Consider the following 26,746-nt stretch of genomic DNA (forward strand, 5'->3'; position numbering starts at 1 on the left):
TGCTCATGTACAAAAGGGACCTGGGTGTCCTTGTACACCAGTCACTGAAAACAAACATGCAGGTGCAGTAAGCAGTTAGGAAGGCAAATGGTATGTTGGCCTTCATTGCAAGAGGATTTGAGTACAGGAGCAAGGATGTCTTACTACAGTTGTATAGGGCCTTGGTGAGACCACACCTGGAGTACTGTGTGCAGTTTTGGTCTCCTTACTTAAGAAAGGATATACTTGCCATAGAGGGAGTGCAGTGAAGGTTCACCAGGCGGATTCCTGGGATGGTAGGACTGTCGTATGAGGAGAGATTGGGTCGACTTGGCCTGTATTCACTAGAGTTTAGAAGAATGAGAGGGGATCTCATTGAAACGTATAAAATTCTGACAGGGCTAGACAGACTGGATGCAGGGAGGATGTTTCCCCTGGCTGGGGGGGTCTAGAACGAGGGGTCACAGTCTCAGGATAAGGGGTAGGACATTTAGGACTGCGATGAGGAGAAATTTCTTCACTCAGAGGGCGATGAACCTGTGGAATTCTCTACCACAGAAGGCTGTGGAGGCCAAGTCACTGAATATATTTAAGGAGATAGATAGATTTCTAGATGCAAAAGGCATCAAGGGGTATGGGGAGAGAGCGGGAATATGGTATTGAGATAGAGGATCAGCCATGATCATAGTGAATGGCGGAGCAGGCTCGAAGGGCCGAATAGACTACTCCTGCTCCTATTTTTCCTATATTTCTAGGTGCCATTACACTACTAGGTGTATTTTACAGACCACCAAATAGTGGGAAACATATGGAGGAGCAAATTTGCAGAGAAATTACAGAGAGGTGCAATAACTATAGAGTAGTAATAATGGGGGACTTCAACTATCCTAATATAGACAGGGATCGTAATAGTGTTAAGGGCAGAGAAGGGGAAGAATTTCTTAAGTGTGTTCAGGAGAACTTTCTTGATCAGTATGTTTCCAGCCAAACGAGGCATTGCTGGATCTGGTTCTGGGGAATGAGGTAGGTCCAATGGAGCAAGTTAGGTGAACATTTAGGGAACAGTGATCATAGTATCATAAGGTTTAGATTAACTAGATTGCTCCCTGTCCTTTTCCATAGAGTAAAAATGTTTAACTGGGGGAAGGCCAATTTCAGTGGGATGAGAACAGATCTGGCCTGGGTAAACTGGAATCAAAGGCAAAACTGTAATGAACAATGGGCTGCCTTTAAAGAGGAAATAGTTCAGATACAGGAGGTACATTCCCACTAGGGGGGAAGGCAGGACAACTAAAGTCAGGGCTCCCTGGATGACGAAAGAGATAGAGAATATGATTAAGCAGGAAAAGAGCGTGTATGACAGATGTCAGGTTTAAGTACATCTGAGAATCAGGCTATATATAGAAAAGGTCAGAGAAGTGAAAAAGAGAGGGGCAAAGAGAGGGTATGAGAATGGAATGGTAGCCAACATAAAATGTAATCCAAAAGTCTTCTATAGGCATATAAATAGTAAGAGAGGAGGTGGGGTCGATTAGGGACCAAAAAGGAGACCTATGCATGGAGTCAGAGGGTATAGCTGAGGTACTAAATGAGTACTTTGCATTTGTCTTCACCAAGGAAGAGGATGCTGCCATAGACATAGTGAAGGAGGTGGTAGTGGAGACACTTGATAGGATAAAGATTGATAGAGGTATTAGAAAGGCTGGCTGTACTTAAAAGTTGATAAATTACCAGGAGCAAATGGGATGCATCCTAGGATAGTGAGGGAACTGAGGGAGGAAATCGCAGAGGTACTGGCCATAATATTCCCATCCTCCTTAGATATGAGGGTGGTGCCAGAGGACTGGAGAATTGCAAATGTTACACCCTTGTTCAAAAAATGGTGTAAAGATAAACCCAGCAACTACAGGCCAGTCTGTTTGATCTTGGCAGTGGGGAAGCTTTTAGAAATGATAATCAGGGACAAAGTTAACAGTCACTTGGACAAGTATGGATTAATTAAGGCCAGCATGGATTTGTTAAAGACAAATTATGTTTAACTAACTTGATTGAGTTCTTTGATGAGGTAACAGATTTGATGAGGGTAATGCAATTGACATCATGTACATGGATTTCCAAAAGATGTTTGACAAAGTGCCACATGATGGGCTTGCCAGCAAAGTTGAAGCCCATGAAATAAAAGGGATAGTGGCAGCATGGATACTGAATTGGCTAAGTGACAGGAAACAGAGAGTAGTGGTGAACCGTTGTTTTTCAGACTGGAGGAAGGTATACAGTGGTGTTGCCCAGGGGTCGGTTCCAGGACCACAGCTTTTCTCGATACTTGTACTTTTCAAGATGGCTCCTGGGCTGGCAGCTCCTTTCTGGGCTAGTCTTTTCTTCAACTGTATCCGTGGTCATCCATTGCCATCTTTAGCCCTTTCTTTCCCCAATCTCCTTTCTTCCATTGCTTAAGATACCCTGCCTCTAATAGTGAAGGCATTTCAGCCCAAACTACAAGTTTAAAGCTACCCCTGCAGAGTCCACTGCCCATCCCCCAGCGTGTTTTTGTTCTCAGAGCTCTTTCAACTGCCGGAACTCTGCTGAAACTTGACCCCATAACTGGATTCCTTGTGAACAGGACTTGGTTGACTACACGGTTTGACTCAACGGCTGTGGCGCTGCTCTGCTTTTCAGTCACGAAGTCTTATGCTGCGGAATTCTTTTGTCAAATTGGTTTCCGAACTCCTGGACTTCTCTAGACATCTACACGACGTTTCTGCACTGGACTACATTGGATTACACCAAGACTTACCTGCTACTAAAAGATTTTTACCTTTAAACTGTGGCTGTGTTTCTGCTGAACTGGTTCTACCGGTTTTCAGCTTTGCTGGTCGCTGGCTTGTGGTTTTATTTTTTCTCCGCCGCTTTGATCTACGGTGACCTCCAACTTGCGTCAATTTAGCCATCATTTAGGGTAGAACTCTCTACTCTTCAAATAGCTTTTGAACTTCACTCACCTGCTTTGGACAGCGGTTCATCGATGCTCCGTACCGGCACCATCCTGTTTACGTCGGTTTTGTCCTTCCATAGGACCTCTGACTTTGACCCTGGTCTCCCTACTGTTGTCTCCAACCTATTCCCTGCTACCAGGAAATAGATATTCTATTAATTATTACATTTAAACAGGCCTATGTAACCTGAGCTTTTCCTGTGTCCATTCGCGTGCGCACTTTGGCTGCCGCTCCGGACTCGAGCCATTCAATACTTTTCCTTTTCACCCCCCTTGTCCTTCCGCTCTATCCCTCCCCAACCGCTCGCTCCTGTCATCATGCCTTTCATCTCTCCTCTCGGATACTCCGCCCTCCCAAATCCCTACCCCAATCCTTCATTACTCTTCAACTTTCCTAATGTCCTGCCGCCGTCCCAGGCTTGACTCCCTCTTAGATAAGCCAACAGCTTCCCTCTGTGCCTCTATTGGCATCCTACGAAGGGCCCATCGAGGCACTCGTTGCTGCCGCCTTACAAGCAGCAACCCCAACTGTCCATCCGACTCTCTCGACGACCTTCCCGCCCAGCATGCCCACTGGGGGCAAATCTTGCCAATCTCCTCCCCATCCAACTCATCCCCCCAGCGCTGACCCTGTGGACGCTGGCAGTGGGGCAGCCATTACCAACCCTCTCCGCATCTCCCTGCAGAATGTCCGTTCACTTGCGAACAAGGCCCTGGTCATCCATGAGCTTATCGTGAATGATTGCATCGACATCATGGCTCCGACGGAAACTTGGTTGAGGGGTGATGATATCTTACCCTTAAACAAAGTCTCCCCGCCTGGCTATATCTTCCACCACTTGCCCCGCTCATACTGCCGTGGCGGCGATGTGGCTCTCATCACCAAATCACAACTTAACATGGTCTGTCACCCTACTCCTACGGCACTTTCTCCTCCTTTGAGCAATTCACCTTATTCCACCCTTCTCACCTCATCTAAATTCTTGTACTCTACTATCCACCCAGGCACCATAAAAATTTTATTACCGAGATATCTTCACTGCTCTCCTCCCTCAGCACCAAACGACTTCTCCTCAGTGATTGCAACCTCCATCTCAATTCATCATGCTCTCTCTCCCGAGTTCACAAACCTACCATCATTTCCCCCCCTCCCCCTAATCTCGCCCTCCATGTAAACTTCCCAACCCATAGTCACTGCCACCTGCCTTCAACCTTCCCATCTCATGTCCTCGCTACTCCCATCATGTCAATCACAGATAGGGCCATCTCTGACCACTTCCTCATTTCGCTCTCCACCCAACCCCCGAACCCTACTTACTTCTGTGTCCGCCCCTGGAAAAAAAACTCTTACAACTACACTTATGAAATCCCAACTGTCCAGCCTTTGGCCCTCCATTCATCATGACATTTCTGCAGCTACCGATCTGCTCAACCACACCCTCACCACCACCACCACCTTTGATGCCCTAGTCCCTATTAAAACAATTACTCTCACCATGGCCGCTCCCCCGGTACAGCCCTCATTATCGCTCCCTTAAATCCAAGGGACACAGACTTGAACGGATATGGCGGACAACTGGTTTAGCCATTCACCGCCAGATCTGGCTGGACCACAAAGCATTATCAGTCCTGCTCTCGTCTACCAAAATTGCTCACTATTCCAGAATCATTCTGGAACGCAAAGATAAACCCTGGCTCCTATTCTCTGCTGCTAACCGTCTTCTAAAATCCCTCTCCCCCGTTTCCTCCACCCTCACCTCCAACAACAAGTGTGAAGAGCTCATGGATTTCTTTGTCTCCAAGATTGAGACCATCCATTCAGCTGCCTCTGCCACTTCCCTTCCTTCTTCGAGCTCACCGGGCCAAACTTCCTCTAAGGTTCCCCCTTGACCTGAACTCACATCTTTCTCCAGTTTCTCTCCGATCTCCCCTCATGACCTCTCCGTGCTCATCTTGTCCACGAGACCCACTTCCTGCTCACTCGACCCTATTCCCACCAAACCGCTGACCACCCAACTTCCTTTTCTGGCTCCCATGTTAATGGTTCTCTCTCCTCGGGTACTGTCCCCCTCTCCCTCAAATCTGCCGTCATCACCCCTCTCCTCAAAAAGCCAACCCATCGTCCTTGCAAACTACCGCCCCATCTCCAACCTCCCTTTCCTCTCCAAAGTCCTTTAATGTGTTGTTGCCTCCCAAATCCGGACCCATTTTTCCCGCAATTCCATGCCTGAATCCTTCCAATCAGGTTTCTGCCCTTGCCACAGTACCGAAAAGGCTCTCAAAATCACAAATGACATCCCTTGTGACTGTGACAAAGGTAAATTATCCCTCCTCGTCCTTGTTGACTTGTCTGCAGCCTTTGACACGGTTGACCACTCCATCCTTCAACACCTCTCCACCGTCATCCAGCTGGGTCGGACTGCACTCGCCTGGTTCTTATCTATCTAATCGTAGCCAGAGAATCACCTGTAATGGCTTCTCTTCCCGCTCCCGCATCGTTACCTCTGGTGTCCTTCAAGGATCGATCCGTGGCCCCCACCTATTTCTCATCTACATGTTGCCGCTTAGCAACATCATCCAAAAACAGAGTGTCAGTTGCCACATGTACGCTGATGACACCCAGCTCCACCTCACTACCACTTCTTTCAACCCCTCCACGGTCACTAAATTGTCAGACTGCTTCTCAGACATCCAGTTCTGGATGGAGCAGAAAATTTCTCCAATTAAATATGGGAAAACCGAAACCATTGTTTTCGGTCGCCGCCACAAACTCCGTTCCCGAGCCACTGACTCCATCCCTCTCTCTCTAACTTCCGTCCGAGTCTGAACCACACTGTTCGCAACCTTTGTGTCATATTTGACCCTGGAATGAGCTTCCGACCACATATCCGCAGCCTAACTAAGAACGCCCATTTCCAACTCCGTAACATCGCCCGTCTCTGCCCTTGCCTTAGCTCATCCGCTGCTGAAACACTCATCATGCCTTTGTTACCTCTAGACTTGACTATTCCAACACATTCCTGGCTGGCCTCTCACATTCTACCCTACGTAAACTTGAGGTCGTCGTCTTCGTCGGCAGTCCCTTGGAACCGAGGAGGACTTGCTTCCGCACTAAAAATGAGTTCTCAGGTGACTGTTGAGTCCAATGCGAGACCTACCAAACTTGGGGTCATCCAAAACTCGGCTGCCCGTTTCCCAACTCGCACCAAGTCCCATTCACCAATCACCCCTGTACTCACTGACCTGCATTGGCTCCCGATTAAGCAACGCCTCGATTTCAAAATGCTCATCTTTGGTTTTCAAATCCCTCCAATGCCTTGCCTCTCCCTATCTCAAATCTCCTTCAGCCACCCCCCACCCAAAGAGATATCTGCACTCCTCTAATTCTGCCCTCTCAAGCATCCCTGATTATAATCACTCAACCATTGGTGGCCGTGCCTTCTGTTGCCTAGGCCCTCAGCTCTGGAATTCCCTGCCTAAACCTCTCTGCCTCACTACCCCTCTTTCCTCCTTTAAGACGTTCCTTAAAACCTACCTCTTTGACCAAGCTTTTGGTCACCTGCCCTAATTAACCTATGGCTCGGTGTCAAATTTTATGTCTTTTAATACTCCTGTGACATGCCTTGGGATGTTTTACTACATTAAAGGCGCTATATAAATACAAGTTGTTGTTGATATATATTAATGACTTGGATGTGAGTGTACAGGGCACAATTTCAAAATTTGCAGATGACACAAAACTTGGAAGTATAGTGAACAGTGAGGAGGATAGTGATGGACTTCAAGAAGACAAGACAGGCTGGTGAAATGGGCAGACACGTGGCAGATGAAATTTAACGCAGAAAAGTGTGAAGTGATACTGTTGTATCCGTGTGTTAATGGAGACACGGAATGCAGGAGTTAGTTTAACAGGTGTTTACTGAACAAAGTCTGGAGGTGAACTAAAAGATACAAGACACTATACAGGCTTATATAGCCCGAGTGGCCACTACCGGCATTACAGTACACAGGGGCTCTTAAAAGGCACATACACCACAACTCCTCCCCTTTTAGACAACCAATACATAACATTTTAAGTAATATTAATAAACATGTTTACAAGAACAATAATCTACACATTTGCTGCAGTTAATCAATTATAAGTCAGTCTCTCTGGAGGCTTCCTGACTCGGTCCGGATAACGCCTCAGTGGTGTAGTAGTTTTCAGTGGTGTAGTAGGTTCTTTTGGCAAGGTCGATTCGGCTTGAATGCCAGCGTCGGGTTCATCTGGTTCCAGTATCACCGGATCAGAGGTAGATACTATGGGTATCTCTGCTTCATCATTAGGCATATATAGAGTTGTGGTGTAGGTTGTCCCTTTTCGGATGACTCTATGATCTGGTCAGCAAGGGGCCTTATTATGCTTTCTCCAATGTCCACGGTATACATCAGCGGTCCTAGTCGTGTGCAAATAGTTCCAGGCTGCCATTTCTCGGTACGGTAGTCCCGGGCCAAAACTTGTTGACCTATCTGGAAGGTTCTAGTTGGCCTTTCATTCATGCCTTGAAATTGCCGGTTCTCTACGTCCCTTCTGAAGTTTGGCTTGATCAAATCCAGCTGGCATCTTAGTCTTTTATTGAAAAACATCATGGCGGGAGTTTGGTTTGTAACCACGTGTTGCATTCCTGTATGCAAACAAGAAGTTATCTACCTTATGCTGTAGATTTATGTCTTCATTACCCATGGCCTTTATGGCCTTCTTGAAGGTCTGGACAAACCTTTCAGCCAATCCATTGGTGGCGGGATGGTATGGGGCGGACATGTAGTGCTTAACCCTTGTTTTTTTTTAAGAACTTCCTGAATTCTTCGGACACAAATTGCGGTCCATTATCAGAACAGATCTGTTCAAGCAGCCCATTCCTGGCAAATATGGTCCTTAATACTGTGATGGTTTTTTCCGTGGTGGTGGAGGACATCTTTATTACCTCCGGCCACTTGGAGTGTGCATCAACCGCGATTAAGAACATTGAGTCCATAAATGGACCAGCAAAGTCGATGTGTACCCTTTGCCAGGGAGATGAGGGCCACTCCCATGGATGTAGAGGGGCTTGTGGTGGGGCGTTTTGGACCTTCTGGCATCCTAGGCAGCTCTTGGTCATTTCTTCGATGTCTCCATCGATACCTGGCCACCACACAAACGCTCTGGCTGGGTTCTTCATTTTCACTCCACCCAGATGCCCCTCGTGAAGCTCCTTTAGCACTTTATCCTGGAGTTTGGGTGGAATCACCACTCTGGATCCACACATCAAGGTTCCGCGGCACACTGACAGCTGTTCTCTTCTTTGTGAGAATGCTGGCAACAGTGGTTCGCCATGTGCTGGCCATCCCTTCACCGTTAAATCGTAGGCTCGTGAGAGAGTCGGGTCATTTCTCGTTTCCTTTTCAATGGCAGAATTTGTTACTGGAGACATTCCACTATGGTGGAGTGGAACATCTCCACTGGGTCCACTGTAGGTGCCTCTTCTACCGTTGGCAACGGTAGGCGCGATAAACCGTCAGAATACAAAGGATCAAAACAGCATGGAAATGCTATGTCATATTGGTGTGCCCCTAGGAAAAGGGACCACCTCTGTAGCCTTTGCGCTGTCATAATGGGAACGCCCTTTTTAGGGTTGAATATGGAGACGAGGGGTTGATGGTCAATCAACAAGGTAAATTTTTGTCCGTGTAGGTAATGGTTGAATTTCTTCACTCTCCATACCAGGCTGAGTGCTTCCCTGTCGATCTGGGCATAGTTACGCTCAGCTGAGTTCAATGAGCGTGACGCAAAAGCTATCGGCCGCTCCGAGCCATCAGGGAATCTATGCGATAATACCACTCCTACGCCGTAAGGGGATGCATCGCACGCCAGTCTGATTGGTAGTGATGGGTTGTAATGAGCCAAAACTTCCTTGGATGTGATCAAGCCTTTGCATTTATGGAAGGCACATTTACAGTCTTCGCTCCATTTCCAAATTACTCCAGTTTGTAGCAGTTCGTTAAGAAGGTGAAGAGTTGATAAATTACTATCATAAATTTTTACCGAACTTATCAATCCCAGGAACGACCTTAATTGTGAGACATTTTCAGGTGCTGGGGCTTTTATGACCGCTTCAATTTTCTCAGGTGACTTATGCAACCCTTCTTCGTTAATTATATGGCCACAATATGATATTTGTTTCTGGAAAAATTCGCACTTGGGGCGATTTGCTCGTAGGCCCCGTTCTCAGCCTAGTGAGCACCTGCTGCAAATTGGCAAGGTGCTCGTTGTCTCCTGTTACAAGGATGTCATCTAGGTAGCATTGAGTCCCCGGAATCCCTTGCAGGACTTGCTCCATAGCTCTTTGCCAGATAGCTGGAGCTGATGCTACTCCGAAAACCAGTCGATTGTACTGGTACAGGCCTGTGTGTGTGTTTATCGTGAGATACTTTTTAGAGGCCTCCTCAACCTCCATCTGTAGATATGCCTGTGTCAAGTCAATTTTGGTGAAATGTTTCCCTCCGGATAGTGAGGCGAAAATATCTTCTATCCTCGGAAGAGGATACTGTACCATGTGAAGGACCGGGTTTACAGTCACCTTGAAGTCCCCACAGATGCAAATTTTTCTCTGTTCTTCAGATTTATCATTATTCAACGTTTTCTTCATGACCGGGACGATGGGTGTTGCCCACTCGCTCCAATCTATCTTGGATAACACGCCTGCCTTTTCCAAATTCGCCAGCTCTGCCTCGACTGCTGGACGAATTGCATATGGCACCGACCTTGCCTTAAAAAACTTGGGAATTGCCGCATCTTCCACTTTTATTGAGGCGGCGACGCCTTTCAAGGTTCCTAGTTCCTGTTGAAACACTTCTTTGGCGTTGGCCAAGATGTCTTTTAATCGTTCGGGTATGACGTCATCATCATTTTTTTTCTTACTGGTCACCGTCAGTGCCTGAATGGAGTGCCAGTCTAAACGTATCTTCCTGATCCATTCACGTCCCAACAGCGGTGGACCACCATCTTGCAGAACGTATAAATACAACTTCTGTATTTCCTTGCCGTTGTGTACAACAGGCACCCTTATTTTCCCTCTGGGGTATACTTTCTGCCCCGTATATGTTTTCAAGATAATGGATGTGTCTTTTAAAAGGTATATGCGGAAATAGCCGCTCGTAATCCCGTCGACTTATGATGGTCAGAGCTGATCCGGTATCTAGCTCCATTTTAACTGGGGACCCCGCTAACGTGAGGGTAACCCAAATGGTCTGGTAATCTTCTTTGGCAATTACATTATGTAATTTGAGACAGCTTATTCTCTTGTTTCCGGAGTCGCTGTCGCTCTTCTGGTCTTCAGAGCTACTGTCCGTCATCATTTGTACCTTTCTGTACTTTTCCTTATTGATTTTTTTTCTGTCAGTGGATTTTTGTTTCCAGATCGGCATACACGTGCAATGTGTCCCATCTTTCCGCATTGCCTGCATGCTTTGTCCTTGAACCAGCAGTCCCTCTGGTCATGGGTGGATCTGCCGCAGCGATAACATCTCTCGAAACCCAGTGTCATTTCATGGGTGCCGAAGTCCTGTGGCTTTTGCTGTATCTCTGCAGCTCCTCTTGCTGCTGCTTCCTATGATACAGCCACACTGAAAGCCTTGTCCAGTGTCAAATCTTTCTCAGAAAGTAGCCTTTTCTGTGTTCCTTCGCTTAGGAGACCGCAGACGAATTTGTCTCGTAGAGAATCTGCCAGTCCTGCCCCGAATTGGCAGTGCTTTGACAGCTTCCTTAATTCGGTGAGGTAATCAGCGTTACTTTCATTCTTGTGCTGATTCCTCCTGAAGAATATGAATCGTTCCGCTATCAGCAGCGGTGTTGGGTTTAAGTGCTCCTGTAGGGTATCAACAATCTCCTTAAAATTCTTGTCCATCGGTTTGGCTGGAGTGATTAAGTTTCGTAACAGCCCGTATGTCCTTGCGCCCATTAGATTTAGAAGTACCGATGCCTTTTTATCATCCTCTATTTCATTCGCGGTGCAATATACCTCCACTCTTTCCACATATGTGGTCCAATCCTCTATCACTATCGAAAGCAGTAATATTGCCAGTCTTAGGCATCCTGAAAAAAAATGGCGCCTCCCGCGCTTTCCTTTCTTCCCTGCCGAGAAAAAATGGCGCCTCCCGCGCTTTCCCGCCGCTGCCGACAACGCTGTTCTCTGCGGTTTTTATTTATACAGCTATTTTTTAAATAGTTGGAGACTCGTTCCCGCCGGACTCTCTGGGACTTGTCCCTCCCTCTGCTTGGTCCGAACGCCGACCTGCTTTGCAGCGCCTGCCGTCTCCAGAGTGCTCCACCCTCCGTCTCGGTTTGCCTCCGCCTTCGCTGCTCGGCCCCGCTGCAGAGCCAGCCGATCGAGCCCCAGCCCGCCGCCCAGGAAGGATTATTGCAGTACCTGCCACCAGCCCGGCTAGCTGGTGAAACCACAGTTTTTTCTTTGACCTTCGTCTGTGGAATCAATCTCCTTGAGGTGCTGCCGAATTGCAGGTAAGTCCGTTTCCAATTCGTCGCCACTGTTGTATCCGTGTGTTAATGGAGACACGGAATGCAGGGGTTAGTTTAACAGGTGTTTACTGAACAAAGTCTGGAAGTGAACTAAAAGATACAAGACACTATACAGGCTTATGTAGCCCGAGTGGCCACTACCGGCATTACAGTACACAGGGGCTCTTAAAGGCACATACACCAGAGATACATTTTGGTAGAAAGAATAAGAGGGCATATAAACTAAATAGTACAATCCTGAATGGGTGCACAGAGAGACCTGGGGATATGTGTACACAAATCGTTGAAGGTGGCAGGGCAGGTTGAGAAAGCAGTTAAAAAGGCTTACAGGATCCTGGGCTTTATAAATAGAGGTATGGAGTACAAAAGTGTGGACATTATGATGAATCTGCATAAAACACTGGTTCAGCCACAACTGGAGTACTGTGTCCAATTCTGGGCACCACACTTTAGGAAGGATGTGAAGGCCTTAGAGCAGGTGCAGAAAAGATTTACGAGAATGATTCCAGGAATGAGGGACTTCAATTACATTGACAGGCTGCAGAAGCTGGGGTTGTTCTCCTTAGAGCAGAGAAAGTTGAGAGGAGATTTGATGGAAGTGTTCAAAATCATGAGGGGTCTGGCAGAGTAGATAGAGAGAAACTGCTCCCGTTGGCAGAAGGGTCGAGAACCAGAGGACACAGATTTAAGGAGATTGGCAGAAGAACCAAAGGCGACGTAATAAAAAAATGTTTTATGCGGCGAGTGGTTAAGATCTGGAATGTATTGCCTGGAAGGGTGGTGGAGGCAGATTCAATCACTGCTTTCAAAAGGGAGTTGGGTAAGTATCTGACAGAAAGAAATTTGCAGGGCTATGGGGGAAAGGCGGGGGAGTGCAACTAGCTGAAGTGCTCTTGGAGAGCCGGCACGGGCTCGACGGGCCAAATGGCCTTCTTCCGTGCTGTAGCCATTCTATGATTCTGTAACAGGAGGTATTCAAAATTATATGGGGTTTGATAGAGCAATCAGGGAGAAATAGTTTCCTCTGGCAAGTGGGTCAGTAACGAGAGGTCATAGATTTAAAATAATTGGCAAAAGAACTAAAGGGGAAATTAGGAGAATTCCCACCCCCCCAACACACAGAGTTGTTAAGATCTGGAACACTGCCTGAAAAGGTGGCGGAAGCAGATTCTATAGAAACTTTAAAAAAGGCAATTGGACATGTACTTGAAAAGGACTAATTTGCAGGGTTTTGGAATAAAAGCTGGGGTGTGGAACTAAATTTCAAACAGCTGGTACAGGTTCAATGGGTCGAATGCCCTCGTTCTGTACTGCAAGATTCTGTGATTCCCCTTCCAGGGCCCCTCCTCTCCCTTGTCCCATTGCCTCTCCCCTCCTCTCCCTTGTCCCATTGCCTCTCTTCTAACTCTCATTCTTCCTCCCCATTCACTGCCCCACACCCCTCTCCCTAGCTTATCCATATTACCACATCCTGTTCATTAACAGTGCATTTACTTGATATATTACTTTGGATAGTTATTAAAATGGAGCTTTTAAATAAGGTAGAGTAAATGAATTTAAGTTCTGGTACCTCAGTGGCTTAGTGTGTAAAGACAATGAAGTACTGAACCAGAATGCCTCAGGGTTAATTCTTGGTCTGTACGGAGTTAGTTATTCTCACTTGGTCCACGGTCACTGGCCTCAGCACCACCAGGCTCAGGAGGGGAAATAAATATCAGCCAAGGCGCCTGCTCCCAATCACTATCCAACAACCCCTGCTGGAAAGTGCGTGTGCAGGGAGAGGAGGGGCCCTGGAAGAGGAATCACAGAATCTTGCGTGTGCACAGCTGAGAACAAGATATGCTTTGGCCATGATGCCCTCCAGCAGTACCAAAAGCAATCAGGTCAAAAGCCTATTGACAGTCACTCTTCAGGATTACACATGCATATTGAACAAGGCACTGAAGGGCTGCCAGCACCAATGAAACTACACTTCAGCAGGATTAGTCACTTCAGCAGGATTAGTACCTCCAGAAGAGGAAAAAGAGTGAAAGAAAGTCCCAACTCAAGTGGGTGATGAAATGGCAGATCTCCAAATTTTTATAGAAACCTATACTTCCTAACAATATTTCATCCTTCATCTGCCAGTTGTTGATAATGTTTCATGCAAATGTTTAGTCCAGCCTCTTGTGGGTTTGATCCTCCTATTCAGAATCACATATTATTGTGCCTCATGCAATTCAGCAGAGCTGTCACAGGTCAGCCAATAAAAGTTATCTGACTACCAACTTTAGGCAAGGATCAGGTTATTTCCCTACTCCTTGTTGCAAGGAGACTCATGCAGTTTCACACACATTTATCCAAATGGACTTTGTAGTAAGGGTCGCTGGATATCAATCAGGAGGTGTGCTGCAACTGCAGCATATTGGAGTTTGTGGACAGCACTGCAATCCCAGGCAACCACATCTGCAGTAAGTGCCTGCATCTCCAGCTCAGAGGTGTTGAACTGGAGTCTGAGGTGCAGAAATTGCATGGCATCAGGGAGAGGGAAGAGTTACCTGGACACTTTGATCCAGGAGGCAGTCACACCCCTTAGGTTTTTTTAATTCATTAATGGGATGTGGGCGTCGCTGGCAAGGCCAGCATTTATTGCCCATCCCTAATTGCCCTCGAGGTGGTGGTGGAGAGCTGCCTTCTTGAACCGCTGCAGTCCGTGTGGTGAAGGTACTCCCAGTGCTGGTAGGGAGTTCCAGGATTTTGACCAAGCAACAATGAAGGAATGACGATATATTTCCAAGTCAGGATGGTGTGTGACTTCAAGGGGAACTTGGAGGTGGTGGTGTTCCCATGCGCCTGCTGGCCTTGCCCTTCTCAGCGGTAGGTGCCGTGGGTTTGGGAGGTGCTGCCAAAGAAGTCTTGGCAAGTTGCTGCAGTACATCTTATAGATGGTACACGCTGCGCTGGTGTTGGAGGGAGTGAATGCTTAAGGTGGTGGATGGGGTGCCAATCAAGTGGTCTGCTTTGTCCTGGATGGTGTCGAGCTTCTTGAATGTTGTTGGAGCTGCACTCATCCAGGCAAGTGGAGTGTATTCCATCGCACTCCTGACTTGTGCATTATAGATGGTGGAAAGGCTTTGGGGAGTCAGGAGGTGAGACACACGCTGCAGAATACCCAGCCTCTGACCTGCTGTTGCAGCCACAGTATTTATGTGGCTATTCCAGTCAAGTTTCTCGTCAGTGGTGACCCCCAGGATGTTGATGGTTGGGGGGGGGGGGGGGTGATTCAGCGATGGTAATGCCGTTGAATGTCAAGGGGCGGTGGTTAGAAGCTCTCTTGTTGGAGACAGTCATTACATGGCACTTGCGTGGCGCGATTGTTACTTGCTACTCATCAGCCCAAGCCTGAATGTCGTCCAGATCTTGCTGCATACAGACAGACTGCTTCATTATTTGAGGAGTTACGAATGGGACTGAGCACTGTGCCATCATCAGCAAACATGGAGGGAAGGTCAGTGATAAAGCAGCTGAAGATGGTTCGGCCTAGGACACTGCCCTGAGGAACTCCTTCAACGATGTCCTGGGGCCGAGATGATTGGATTCCAACAACTACAACCATCTTCCTTTGTGCTAGGTATGACTCCAACCCCTTAGATTCGGTTGTGGTACAGGTCTGGTTAGTGGTCAGGGACAGGAGGGTGTAACTGCTAGTCAGGCAAGTAAGGGGACCCAAAGTGCAGTGCTGGAGGAGCCACGGCCCTTGCCCTTATCCAACAGAGAGGTTCTTGCTGCCTGTGTGGATGAGGGCAAAGTCTGCAGGGTAGGTGAGCAAACTGACAACAGAACCGTTATATAGGAGGCCATTCAAGTGGGGAAGGGCAAGTGAAAAGGAATGTTATAGTGGTAAGGGGCAGTATAGTCAGGGGGATAGATACTGTTCTCTGCATTAGCAACCGGGAGTTCCGAAGGCTGTATTGCCTGCCCAGTGCCAGGGTTAAGGATATCTCTTCATGGCTGGAGAAGAATTTGGAGTGGGAAGGGGAGGGTTCATTTGGCATGGTCCACATAGGAACCAACGACATACGTAGAACTAGGAATGAGGACCTGCTGAGAGAGTCTGAGGAGCTAGGGTCGAAATAAGAACCTCAAAGATAATACTCTCTGGATTGTTACCTGAGCCATGTGCAAATTGGCATAGGGACATACAGATTAAAAGGGCAAATGCGTGGTTCAACGAGTGGTGTGGGTGGCAGGAGTTCTGCTTCATGAGGCACTGGCACCAGTACTGCAGAAAGAGGGATCTGTTCTTTTGGGACGAGCTTCACTTAAACTGAGCTGCGGCCAGTGCCCCGACTAATCATAGAAACATATAAGATAGGAGCAGGAGTAGGCCAGTCGGCCCCTCAAGCCCGCGCCGCCATTTAATGAGATCATGGCTGTGATGCGCCTTCAATAACCACAAAACTAGAAGTTATAGACTTTAACAAGTTGGCTTTTAATCACCAAGATCAGAGCTAACATCTCAACACACTGACTGGCTCACAGGAATGAGTCATACAGATCCTGGGATCTTTAAGTAAGAGAGGTCAGGGGCAGAGCCAAGAGCCAAGACCTGGAACCTTCCAGGTTAGTCAGGGAAGAGGAAGTGAAACTATACACCGTGTGGGGGAGGGTAAGATACATGAGTGCAAAACGAACACAGGCAAGACAAACAGATTTCATTACAGGCTGATCATCCAAATTCAGTACCCTGTCCCTGCTTTCTCCCCATGTCCCTTGATCCCTTTAGCCTTAAGAAATATATCTAACTCCTTCTTGAATATATTTAATGAATTGGCCTCAACTGCCCTGTGTGGCAGAGAATTCCACAGGTTCACCACTCTCTGGGTAAAGAAATTCCTCCTCATCGCTGTCCTAAATGGCTTACCCCTTATCCTTAGACTGTGACACATGGTTCTGGACTCCCCCACCATCGGGAACATCCTTCCTGCATCAAGTCTGTCTCGTCCTGTTTAGAATTTTATAAGTTTCAATGAGATCTCCTCTCATTCTACTAAACTCTAGCGAATATAAGCCTAATCGACCCAATCTCTCTTCATAAGTCATTCCTGCCATCCCAGGTATCAGTCTGGTGAATCTTTGCTGCACTCTCTCCATGGCAAGAACATCCTTCCTCAGATAAGGCGACCAAAACTGCACACAATACTCAAGGTGTGGTCTCACCAAGGCCCTGTACAACTGCAGCAAGACATCCTTGCTCCAGTACTCGAATCCTCTCGCTATGTAGGCCAGCATACCATTTGCCTTCTTAACCGCCTGCTGCACCTGCATGCTTACCTTCAGTGACTGGTGCACAAGGACACCCAGGTCTCGTTGCACTTCCCCTTTTCCCAATCTATTGCCATTCAGATAATAATGTCTTCCTGTTTTTCCCACCGAAGTGGATAACCTCGCATTTATCCACATTATACTGCATCTGCCCAATCACCCAACCTGTCCAAATCATACTGAGTTTCTCTGCATCCTCCTCCTCTGCAAACTTGGAGATATTACATCTAGTTCCCTCGTCTAGAATATACCACTCGGAAAAAGACCCGTTTATTCCAACTCTTGGTTTCCTGTCTGCCAACCAGTTCTCTAGCCAAAACAGTACCTTACCCGCAATCCCATGTGCTTTAACTTTACACGCTAATCTCTTATGTGGGACCTTATCGAAAGTCTTCTGAAAATCCAAATTAACCATATCCACTGGTTCTCCCTTATCCATTTTACCAGTTACATCCTCAAAAAATTCCAGTAGATTAGTCAAGCATGATTTACCTTTTGTAAATCTATGTTGACTTTGTCCGATCCTGTCACTATTTTCCAAGTGCTCTGCTATTACATCTTTTATAATGGACTCCAGCATTTTCCCCACTACCGATGTCAGGCTTACCGGTCTATAAATCCCCGTTTTTTCTCTACCACCCTTTTTAAATAGTGGGGTAACATTAGCTACCCTCCAATCCATGGGAACTGTTCAAGTCTATAGAATTTTGGAAGATGACCAGCAATGCATCTACTATTTCTAGGGCCACTTCCTTAAGTACCCTAGGATGTAGATTATCAGGCCCTGGGGATTTATCGGCCTTCAACCCCGTCAATTTCACCAACACCATTTCCCTACAAATACGGATTTCATTCAATTCCTCCCTCTCATTAGACCCTATGTTCCCTGACATCTCGGAGTTTATTTGTGTCCTCCTTTGTGAAGACAGAACCAACGTATGTATTTAATTGGTCTGCCATTTCTTTGTTCCCCATTATAAATTCCCCCGATTCTGACTGCAAGGGACTTATGCTTGACTTCTCCAATCTTTTTCTCTTCACATATCTATAGAAGCTTTTACAGTCAGTTTTTATGTTTCCTGCAAGCTTACTCTCAATCTATTTTCCCCCTCTTAATTAATCCCTTTGTCCTCCTTTGCTGAATCCGAAACTGCTCCCATTCCTCAGGTTTGCTGCTTTTTCTGGCCAAATTATACGTCCTCTCCTTGGATCTTATGCTATTCCTAATTTCCCTCGTTAGCCACGGTTGAGTCACCTTTTTTGTTTTATTTTTATGCCAAACAGGGATGAACAAATTCTGTAGTTCATCCATGCGATCTTTAAATGTTTGCCATTGCCTATCCACCGTCAACCCTTTAAGTAACATTCCCCAATACATCCTAGCCAACTCGTGCCTCATACCATCGCAGTTCACTTTATTTAAATTCAGGACCGTAGTCTCTGAGTCAACTACTTCACTCTCCATCTTAATGAAGAATTCTACCGTATTATGATCGCTCCTCCCCAAGGGGCCTTGCACAACAAGATTGCTAATGAATCCTCTCTCATTACATAATACCAGTCTAAGATGGCCTGATCTCTGGTTGGTTCCTCGACATATTGGTCCAGGAAACCATCCCGTATACACTCTAGGAATTCCTCCTCCACAGTATTGTTACTAATTTGGTTAGCCCAATCTATATGTAGATTAAAGCCACCCATGATAACTGCTGTGCCCTTATTGCACGCATCCCTAATTTCCCATTTAATGCCACCCCCAACCTCAGCATTACTGTTTGGGGGTCTGTATACAACTCCCACTAACGTTTTCTGCCCCTTGGTATTTCTCAGCTCTGCCCATACAGATTCCACATCATCAGAGCCAATATCCTTCCTTACTATTGTGTTAATCTCTTCTTTAACCAACAATGCTACCCCACCTCCTTTTCCTTTTTTCCTGTCCTTCCTGAATATTGAATACCCCTGGATGTTAAATTCCCAGCCTTGGTCACCCTGGAGCCATGTCTCCGTAATCCCAATTATATCATAATCGTTTACATCTATTTGCGCAGCTAATTCATCCACCTTATTACGAATGCTCCTCGCATTAAAGACACAAAGCCTTCAAGCTTGTTTTCTTAACACACTTAGCCCTTTTAGAATTCTTATTTACTGTGGCCCTCTAATTTACACCCTTGATTTCTCTGCCTTCCACTTTTGCTTTTCTCCTTCCGGTCTTTTGTTTCTATCCTTGCTTCCCTTTCCTCTATCTCCTTGCACAGGTTCCCAACCCCCTGCCATTTTAGTTTAAACCCTCCCCAATAGTACTAACAAACACTCACCATAGAACATCGGTTCCGGTCCCACCTAGTTGCATACCGTCCGGTTTGTACTGGTCCCACCTCCCCCAGAACCGGTTCCAATGTCCTAGGAATTTGAATCCCTCCCCCTTGCACCATTCCTCTAGCCACGTATTCATCTGAAATATCCTTCTATTTCTACTCTGACTAGCACGTGGCACTGGTAGCAATCCTGAGATTGCTACCTTTGAGGTCCTTTTTAAAAAAAAAAAAAAAAAAAAAAATTTACCTCCTAACTCCCTATATTCAGCTTTTAGGACCTCATCCTGGTTTTTACCTATATCGTTGGTACCTATATGCACCACGACAACTGGCTGTTCACCCACCCCCTCCAGAATGCCCTGCATCGAATAACTAGGGCAGCAGATAGGGCTTTAAACTAATGGAGCGGTGGGAGGGTTCAGGAAAGCGTAAATTCAAAACCAGTAAGAGAAATGTCAAGGCAGTAGAATAGAGTAGCGAGTTGGGTAAAAATAAGCAGAGCAGGTCAGGAAGAAGTGTCAGAGAGCTTAACAAAGGTATTAGGGCATTAGTGACTAAGGTGACATCAGGGAAAAATAGAAAAAAGTTAAAGCTAAAGGAACTATATCTGAATGCACGAAACATTTGTAACAAAATAGATGAATTAATATCTCAGATAGAAAGAAATGGGTTTGTTCGAATAGCCATTACAGAGACATGGCTGCAGAGCGACCAAGGTTGGGACCTAAATATTCCAGGATATTTGACTTTTAGAAGAGATAGACAAAATGGAAAACACTGATAATGAAGGATGGGATAAAGACAGTAGGGAGAAAGGATCTTAGCTTGGAAAATCAAGATGTAGAATCAGTATGGGTGGAGCTAAGAGACAACAAAGGGCAGAAAACACAGGGGGGGCCTATAAACTACTCCCACCAAACAGTAGTTCTAGTATCAGGTGCAGTATAAATCAGGAAATTAGAGGTGCATGCAACAAGGGTAATACAGTAATCATGGGGGGCTTTAATTTTCACAGACTCAGCAAACCAAATTTGCAGTAATAGTGCAGAGGACGAGTTCATGGAATGCATTCAAGATAGTTTTCTAGATCAGTATGTCGAGGAACCAACTCATGAACATGCTATTTTAGATCTAGTATTATGAAACGAGACAGGATTAATTAATAACATAGTAGTAAAGGAGCCTCTGGGGTGCAGTGATCATATGACAGAATTTTATTTTGAGATCGAGAGTGATTTGCTTAAGTCCGAAACTAGGGTCTTAAATCTGAACAAAGCAAACTGCATAGCTATGAGGGGAGTTTAGCTACGTTGAATGGGAAACTAAATTAAAAGATATGATGGTAGACAAGCAATGGCAAACATTGAAATAAATCATTCATAATTCACAACAAATATACAGTCCCTTGAGGAATAAAACGCCACAGGAAAACTGGTTCAACCATGGCTAACAAGAGAAGTTAAAAATAGTATTAGATTAAAAGGAAGAGGCTGATCATGTTGCCAAAAATAGTAAGCCTGGGGATTGGGAGGATTTTAGAATTCAGCAAAAGTGTGGAAACGTACCCCTTATTGGAATACAGTCTGATGAATTAAAATGGTGTCTGGAACCTTTCAGTGTAAATAGAATGGGCACAAAACGGCTTCGTGTAAGGGATGATTGCTTTTAGTTAGGTGAGACCGGAAAGGGGTACTCAGCCTTACTTTGCAGACCATGGCAGTTTGCAGAGATGGCAGTTCCGCTCTGAAACAATTTAGATTGTAGAACAATAAAGATCATGTAATGTCAACTGTCCTTTGATAATCAATTGGTATCTGAGCAGTGCTCAATCACGGTTTGACAACTCAAATGGACCTAGGCTATAGTAAACAAACACCGGCCCTTGAGGTCCGATGGTTAGATCAAAAAGCAGATCGTAAAAGAATGGGCTTTGATGTTGTGATAAGATTATAGCTAAGTTGTCTTCAAAAGAATGTGATTGAAGGGTAATGTGTTGCTAAGGGAAATTGTGTAGTAACTGATGAATTTGTACTTTTTGAAGTGTATATAACCTGTAACTTTTTGGGAGTCCGTAGCTCTCGCTCCTAGCTAGTACTCCAGACTCGGCTGAGTTCTGAGCAGTTCAGCAGGACCGAGTGCTCCGGCCGATAAAGAATAAAAGACTATTCTTTGAGAAAACAGTGTTCGAGTCGAATATTGTTGAACCAGATTGACGCCTAAAAGAATCTAGATCGTCAAAAGATGGCTAAGAAATTGAGACAGAGAAAAGATAATGTGAGTAAACTAACCGGATACATAAAAATAGATTGTAAAAGCTTGAATAATTCTGTAAAAAAGAGAAATTAGTGAAAGTAAATGTGGGTCCCTTACAGGCAGAGCCAGGAGAAATTATAATGGGGAAATAAGGAAATGGCAGAGAATTAAACAAATACTTCGTATCTGTCTTCACGGAAGACACAAAAAACATTTTGGAAATAGTGGGGAACCAAGGGTCTACTGAAAATGAGGATCTTAAAGAAATTAGTATTAATAAAGAAATATAGTACTGTACTGGAGAAATTAATGGTACTAAAAGTCGACAAATCCCCATGACCTGATTGCCTACATCTTAGCATTTTAAAAGAGATGGCTACGTAGATAGATAGTGGATGCATTGGTTTTGATCTTCCAGAATTCCCCAAGTTCTAAAACAGTCCCTGCGGATTAAAAGGTAGCAAATGTAACCCTGCTATTCAAGAAAGGAGGGAGAGAGAAAACAGGGAGGTATTGACCAGTTAGCCTGACATCAATCATAGGGACAAGGCTAGAATCTATTGGCCCAGAACTTCGGGTCTCCACGGGTGAGTACGCACGGGGTACTCACCCGTAGGCCCAATGGAGATGCCGGTTTCCTGCATGCACTGCGCATGCGCGGGAAACCGGCACTTCCATTCCCCTGAAAGAAGGGGTTCAGAGTTCGAACGCGTGCGCAGGAGAGGCTGCGCGTGTGCATCGAACTTACGGTTTTTTTTTTTGGTTTTTTTTGCAGGTTTTCCCGGGCGGGTAAGTCTCCAGAAGTTACACTTTTAAAAAGCAGGCGTAAGGCCTGCTTTTTACAAGCTAAGTGGTGAATTAATTAAAATTAAAACATTTTTTCCACAGGTTTATTATTTTTAAATACTTTAAAGCAAGGTAAGTTTATTTTTAGCCCCGTTAGATAATAAAATTATTTTTTTCAAAAATTTAAATTGTTTAAAATAATTATTTCATGTAATTTATAGTTTATTTTAAAAATGTGATTTAAAAAAAAAATTATTTGAAGTTTTAGTGATGTTTTGGGGCCCGTAGTATTTATGTTTTGACAGCTCTTCCTGTCAATTTTATGAATGGTCATTTCTCTGCTCCGATTGGCTCTCCATGGCCCACGTGATCCCAGGGGACGCATCGAACTAACTGCGCCCCTGGGATACGCAAGCACTGCGTGCCGGCAATTGGAGCAGGCCCAGGATCGGAATTCCACGTAGGCCCACAGCACAACGGCCGGCACGCAAGGTAAGTGCAGGTCGGGGGCTTACACTCGCAGGAAGCCCCCGACCCGAATTTCTGGGCCATTATTAAAGGACATGATAACATGGCACTTTGAAAATCATATGATTGGGCACAGTCAACACTGATTTATGAAAGGGAAATCATGTTTGACAAATCTGTTAGGTTGTAACTAGCAGCGTACATAAAGAGGTACCAGTGGATGCAGTGTATTTGAATTTTCAAAAAGCATTCGATAATGTGCCACACAAGAGGTTATTGCACAAAATTAGGGCTTATGATATTAGCATGGATTGAGGTTTGGTTAATAGACAGAAAACAGAGAGTAGGAATAAACAGGTCATTTTCAGTTTGGCAGGCTGTAACTAGTGGAGTACTGCAAGGATCAGTGCTTGGGCCTCAGCTATTTACAATCTATATTAATGACTTAAATGAGGGGTCAGAGTGTAATGTATCCAAGTTTGCTGACAATACAAAGCTAGATGGGAAACTAAGTTGCGAGGAGGACGCAAAGAGATATAGACAGGTTAAGTGAGTGGTAAGAACATGGCAAATGAAATATAATATGAAGTTATCCACTTTGGTGGGAAAAACAAAAAAGCAGAATATTTTTAAATGGCGAGAGATTGGTAAATGTTGGTATTCAGAGGGGACCTGGGGGGGGGGGGGGGGGTCCTTGTACACAAATCACAGAAAGTTAACATACAGGTACAGCAAGCAATTAGGAAAGCAAATGGTATGTTATCGTTTGTAATAAAGGCTTCGAGTACAAGAGCTAAGAAGTCTTCCTGCAATTATATAGGGCCTTGGAGAGACCACACCTGGAGTAATGTGTAGCGTTTTGGTCTCCTTATCTAAGGAAAGATATACTGTACTTGCCTTAGAGGGAGTCAAACTAAGGTTAACTAGAATGATTGTTGGGATGAGGGAATTGTCCAGAGTAGACGAGGCTGATATTCCCTAGAGTTTAAAAGAATGAGAGGTTATCTCATTGAAACGTATAAAATTCTTACAGGGCTCGACAGGATAGATGCTGGAAGGATGTTTCCCCTGGCTGGGCAGTCTAGAACTAGGGGTCACAGTCTCAGAATAAGGGGTCAGCCATTTAAGACTGAGATGAGGAGAGATTTCTTCACTCAAAGGGCTGTGAATCTTGGGAATTCTCTACCCCAGATGGCTGTAGATGCTCAGTCATTGAAAATAGTCAAGACAGTGAGCGATAGATTTTAGATACTAAGGGAACCAAGGGATATTGAGAAAACGTGAAGTTGAGCGAGGTCAGCCATGATCTTATTGAGTGGCAGAGCAGGCTCAAAGGGCCAAATGGCCTACTCCTGCTCCTATTTCTTATAACCATAACTGACTTTTCCCCTTTTCGCTCAGGGGCGCTTGGTCAATTGTAGCACCCCAACTGCTACCTCCTACCACTGCTTGAGCTAACTCAGTACAGACCGAGGATTGAATATCAGGAACCTTCCTGGTCTGCAAGGCTCTGTTATACACTAGTCATTACATTTACCAATTGAGCCATCAGGGAACCAAGGATCAGGTTGCTTTTGGTACAACTGACACATTTATCCATATCAACCCATGGAAGGTATTTACTAGGCCCACAAAAACATTACATATTTTAAATGGGTGAAACTGAGCTACTCAATAATAAAAACAAAAGATTAAGCAGAGCCATCCACCCCCTCCCCTCAAGAACAAAAGCTGCTTTGATGCCATGAAAGATATGGTTTGATTCCAGGTACTACCGAAAATGCTTTAAATATAACCACTAGGAGGTGTATTTCCTCTTCCTCTCTACATTTGGGGAACACCTTATCTCAACTCAACAACTTATATTTTCATCTGCTTTTCTCTCCCTTATCATATCTGTATCTTCCCATAACAGTATCTTCCCATAACAATCTCTAGCAAATAGCTGGCAGACATGATGGGCCAAATGGCTTTCTTCTGTGCTGTAAACTTCTATAGCTCTAATCAATTGCTACTAAAAATAAATTGTAATCCCTGGAGAAGCTGATCACATGACATTCATATTCTCTCTAAAACGTCAAGACTTTTCCATCTGAACTTCAGCCTTCATCGGTGTTATAAACGTTGATCCTCTAATAAACCAGAATGATCAATTTAAAGTAATGTGAATTATCAGGACCAAAATTATAAATTATTCATCACTTCATTAGGTGTAGTTCACCAATTCAGCTGTTGCTCTACATGCCCAGTTTTCACATTTAAACAGCTTGTCAAATATTTAACATTTATAATAGCAGGCACTTGCATTTTGGCAAATGATTCCAAAGCCCCAGTAAATGCCAATGTACCTAAATATATTTATGGTTTTATTTGTGATATGCAACATTTGGTTTCTTTAAATATTCTGGTACCTGCTTTAAATATTTTACATTTGAGCATGCAGAATTTCGATTTAGAACATAAACCACTAATACCTATTAACTCAAACATATAACGTGGCAATTGCCCCAGACATTTCACATAGATTACAAAAGAGATTGAAGCCTAAACTCCTTCAATGGAAGAACTATATAAACCAGTTAGTTTATATTAAGCTAAACATCAATCTATTTTTACAGAAGCCAGTCAGACAAGTCTTGTTGCACTTTGGTCTAAAGTTATGACGAATTTAACAGGACCACACACAAAAACGCAAAGGTTACATATCCCCGTCAAGTGATGATCTACACGAGGGGTCCTTAGACACTTTCGCCTGGGCATTTTGTGATGCGAGCTGCTGCTTTCAGTTAATAAACTGGCATATAATCGTGTGTGTGTGGATTGTATTTAAGAAACTAAAAATAAAATTCCTCGAGACAAATGAGAAATTTCCACCGAACCCCATCATCTAAAACATAAGATGTTATATATAAGGTTGTATAAAATACCTATTTGGTAGATAATGGGCTCAGGTACATCTATCTTACATTTGAGATCCGCAACATGTGGGCAATTATATACATGACAACCAAGTAACCGGTTGGAGACATCCATCATTTCACAGAAAACAGAGAGTCAAGTTTCCCCTTCATCTGCAATTCGCTAAACAAGACGTGAGAAAAGTCTGTAAAATCATCGAGCGCACCTGAAAGTCGGCGAGGATCATTTCTCGGTCCATGGCCGCCATTCTGGTGTTTCCTTCAACTGCGCTCCGCAGCTCGGGAGGGAGGGAGTCCGGCTCTCAACAAACGTCCCCCAGTCATCAACCAAAATCAGCACCGATGGTCGAAGGGCTTTTCGCGGAACTGCCTTCAGTGTCCAACTATCGTTTAAAACGACGGAACGCGAAACTGCGCGACACTATTTTTTAAAGGGAGCAAATATTTACCCGCCACCCCCACTCAGAATGAGCTTTCCTCGTCACTTTACGGCACCGTCGTTCACCAAATTTGCTTGTCACGCTGTCGTGAAGGGAAATAAACGTCGTATTTACGGCAGTATCTCCACGTGACGCAGCTGTCAACTGGTCGTGTTGCTGCAGAACCCGTGAGGCGCTGAGCGGCCTCTGTCCCAGCACAGGAGCGCCGAGCAACCTCTGTCCCAGCACAGGCGCGTCGAACGGCCTCTGTCCCAGCACAGGAGCGCCGAGCAACCTCTGTCCCCGCACAGGAGCGCCGAGCAACCTCTGTCCCAGCACAGAATGGCCACTGTCCCAGCACAGGAGCGTCGAACGGCCTCTGTCCCAGCACAGGAGCGCCGAGCAACTTCTGTCCCCGCACAGGAGCGCCGAGCGACCTCTGTCCCCGCACAGGAGCGCCGAGCGACCTCTGTCCCAGCACAGGAGCGCAGCGCGACCTCTGTCCCAGCACAGGAGCGCAGCGCGACCTCTGTCCCAGCACAGGAGCGCAGCGCGACCTCTGTCCCAGCACAGAGCAGCCTCTGTCTCAGCACAGGAGCGCCGAGCAACCTCTGTCCCAGCACAGAACGGCCTCTGTCCCAGCACAGAGAGGCCTCTGTCCCAGCACAGGAGCGCCGAGCAACCTCTGTCCCCCAGCACAGAGCAGCCTCTGTCCCAGCACAGAGAGGCCTTTATCCCAGCACAGGTGCACA

The 26,746-nt window shown here is 45.5% G+C and overlaps 1 protein-coding gene across 2 annotated transcripts in view; it reads right to left on the bottom strand.

The window, feature by feature from the left end:
* The window catches only part of faf1 (Fas (TNFRSF6) associated factor 1), a 499,151-nt gene extending 472,904 nt beyond the window's left edge, over positions 1-26,247 (bottom strand). Inside the window, exon 1 of one of the 2 annotated variants that reach the window (XM_085982899.1) lies at positions 25,782-26,203. In XM_085982899.1, the coding sequence (XP_085839025.1) occupies positions 25,782-25,823 (42 nt within the window). In that variant the 5' untranslated portion in view covers positions 25,824-26,203. Of the gene's footprint in view, positions 1-25,781 lie in introns of both variants that reach the window. The other variant, XM_085982902.1, reaches the window with a different exon arrangement.
* Between the last annotated feature and the right edge of the window lie 499 nt (positions 26,248-26,746).

The sequence above is a fragment of the Somniosus microcephalus genome, chromosome 3 (genome assembly GCF_052327205.1).
Source record: "Somniosus microcephalus isolate GS21.2 chromosome 3, FLI_Smic_1.0, whole genome shotgun sequence".
NCBI classification, from domain to species: domain Eukaryota; kingdom Metazoa; phylum Chordata; class Chondrichthyes; order Squaliformes; family Somniosidae; genus Somniosus; species Somniosus microcephalus.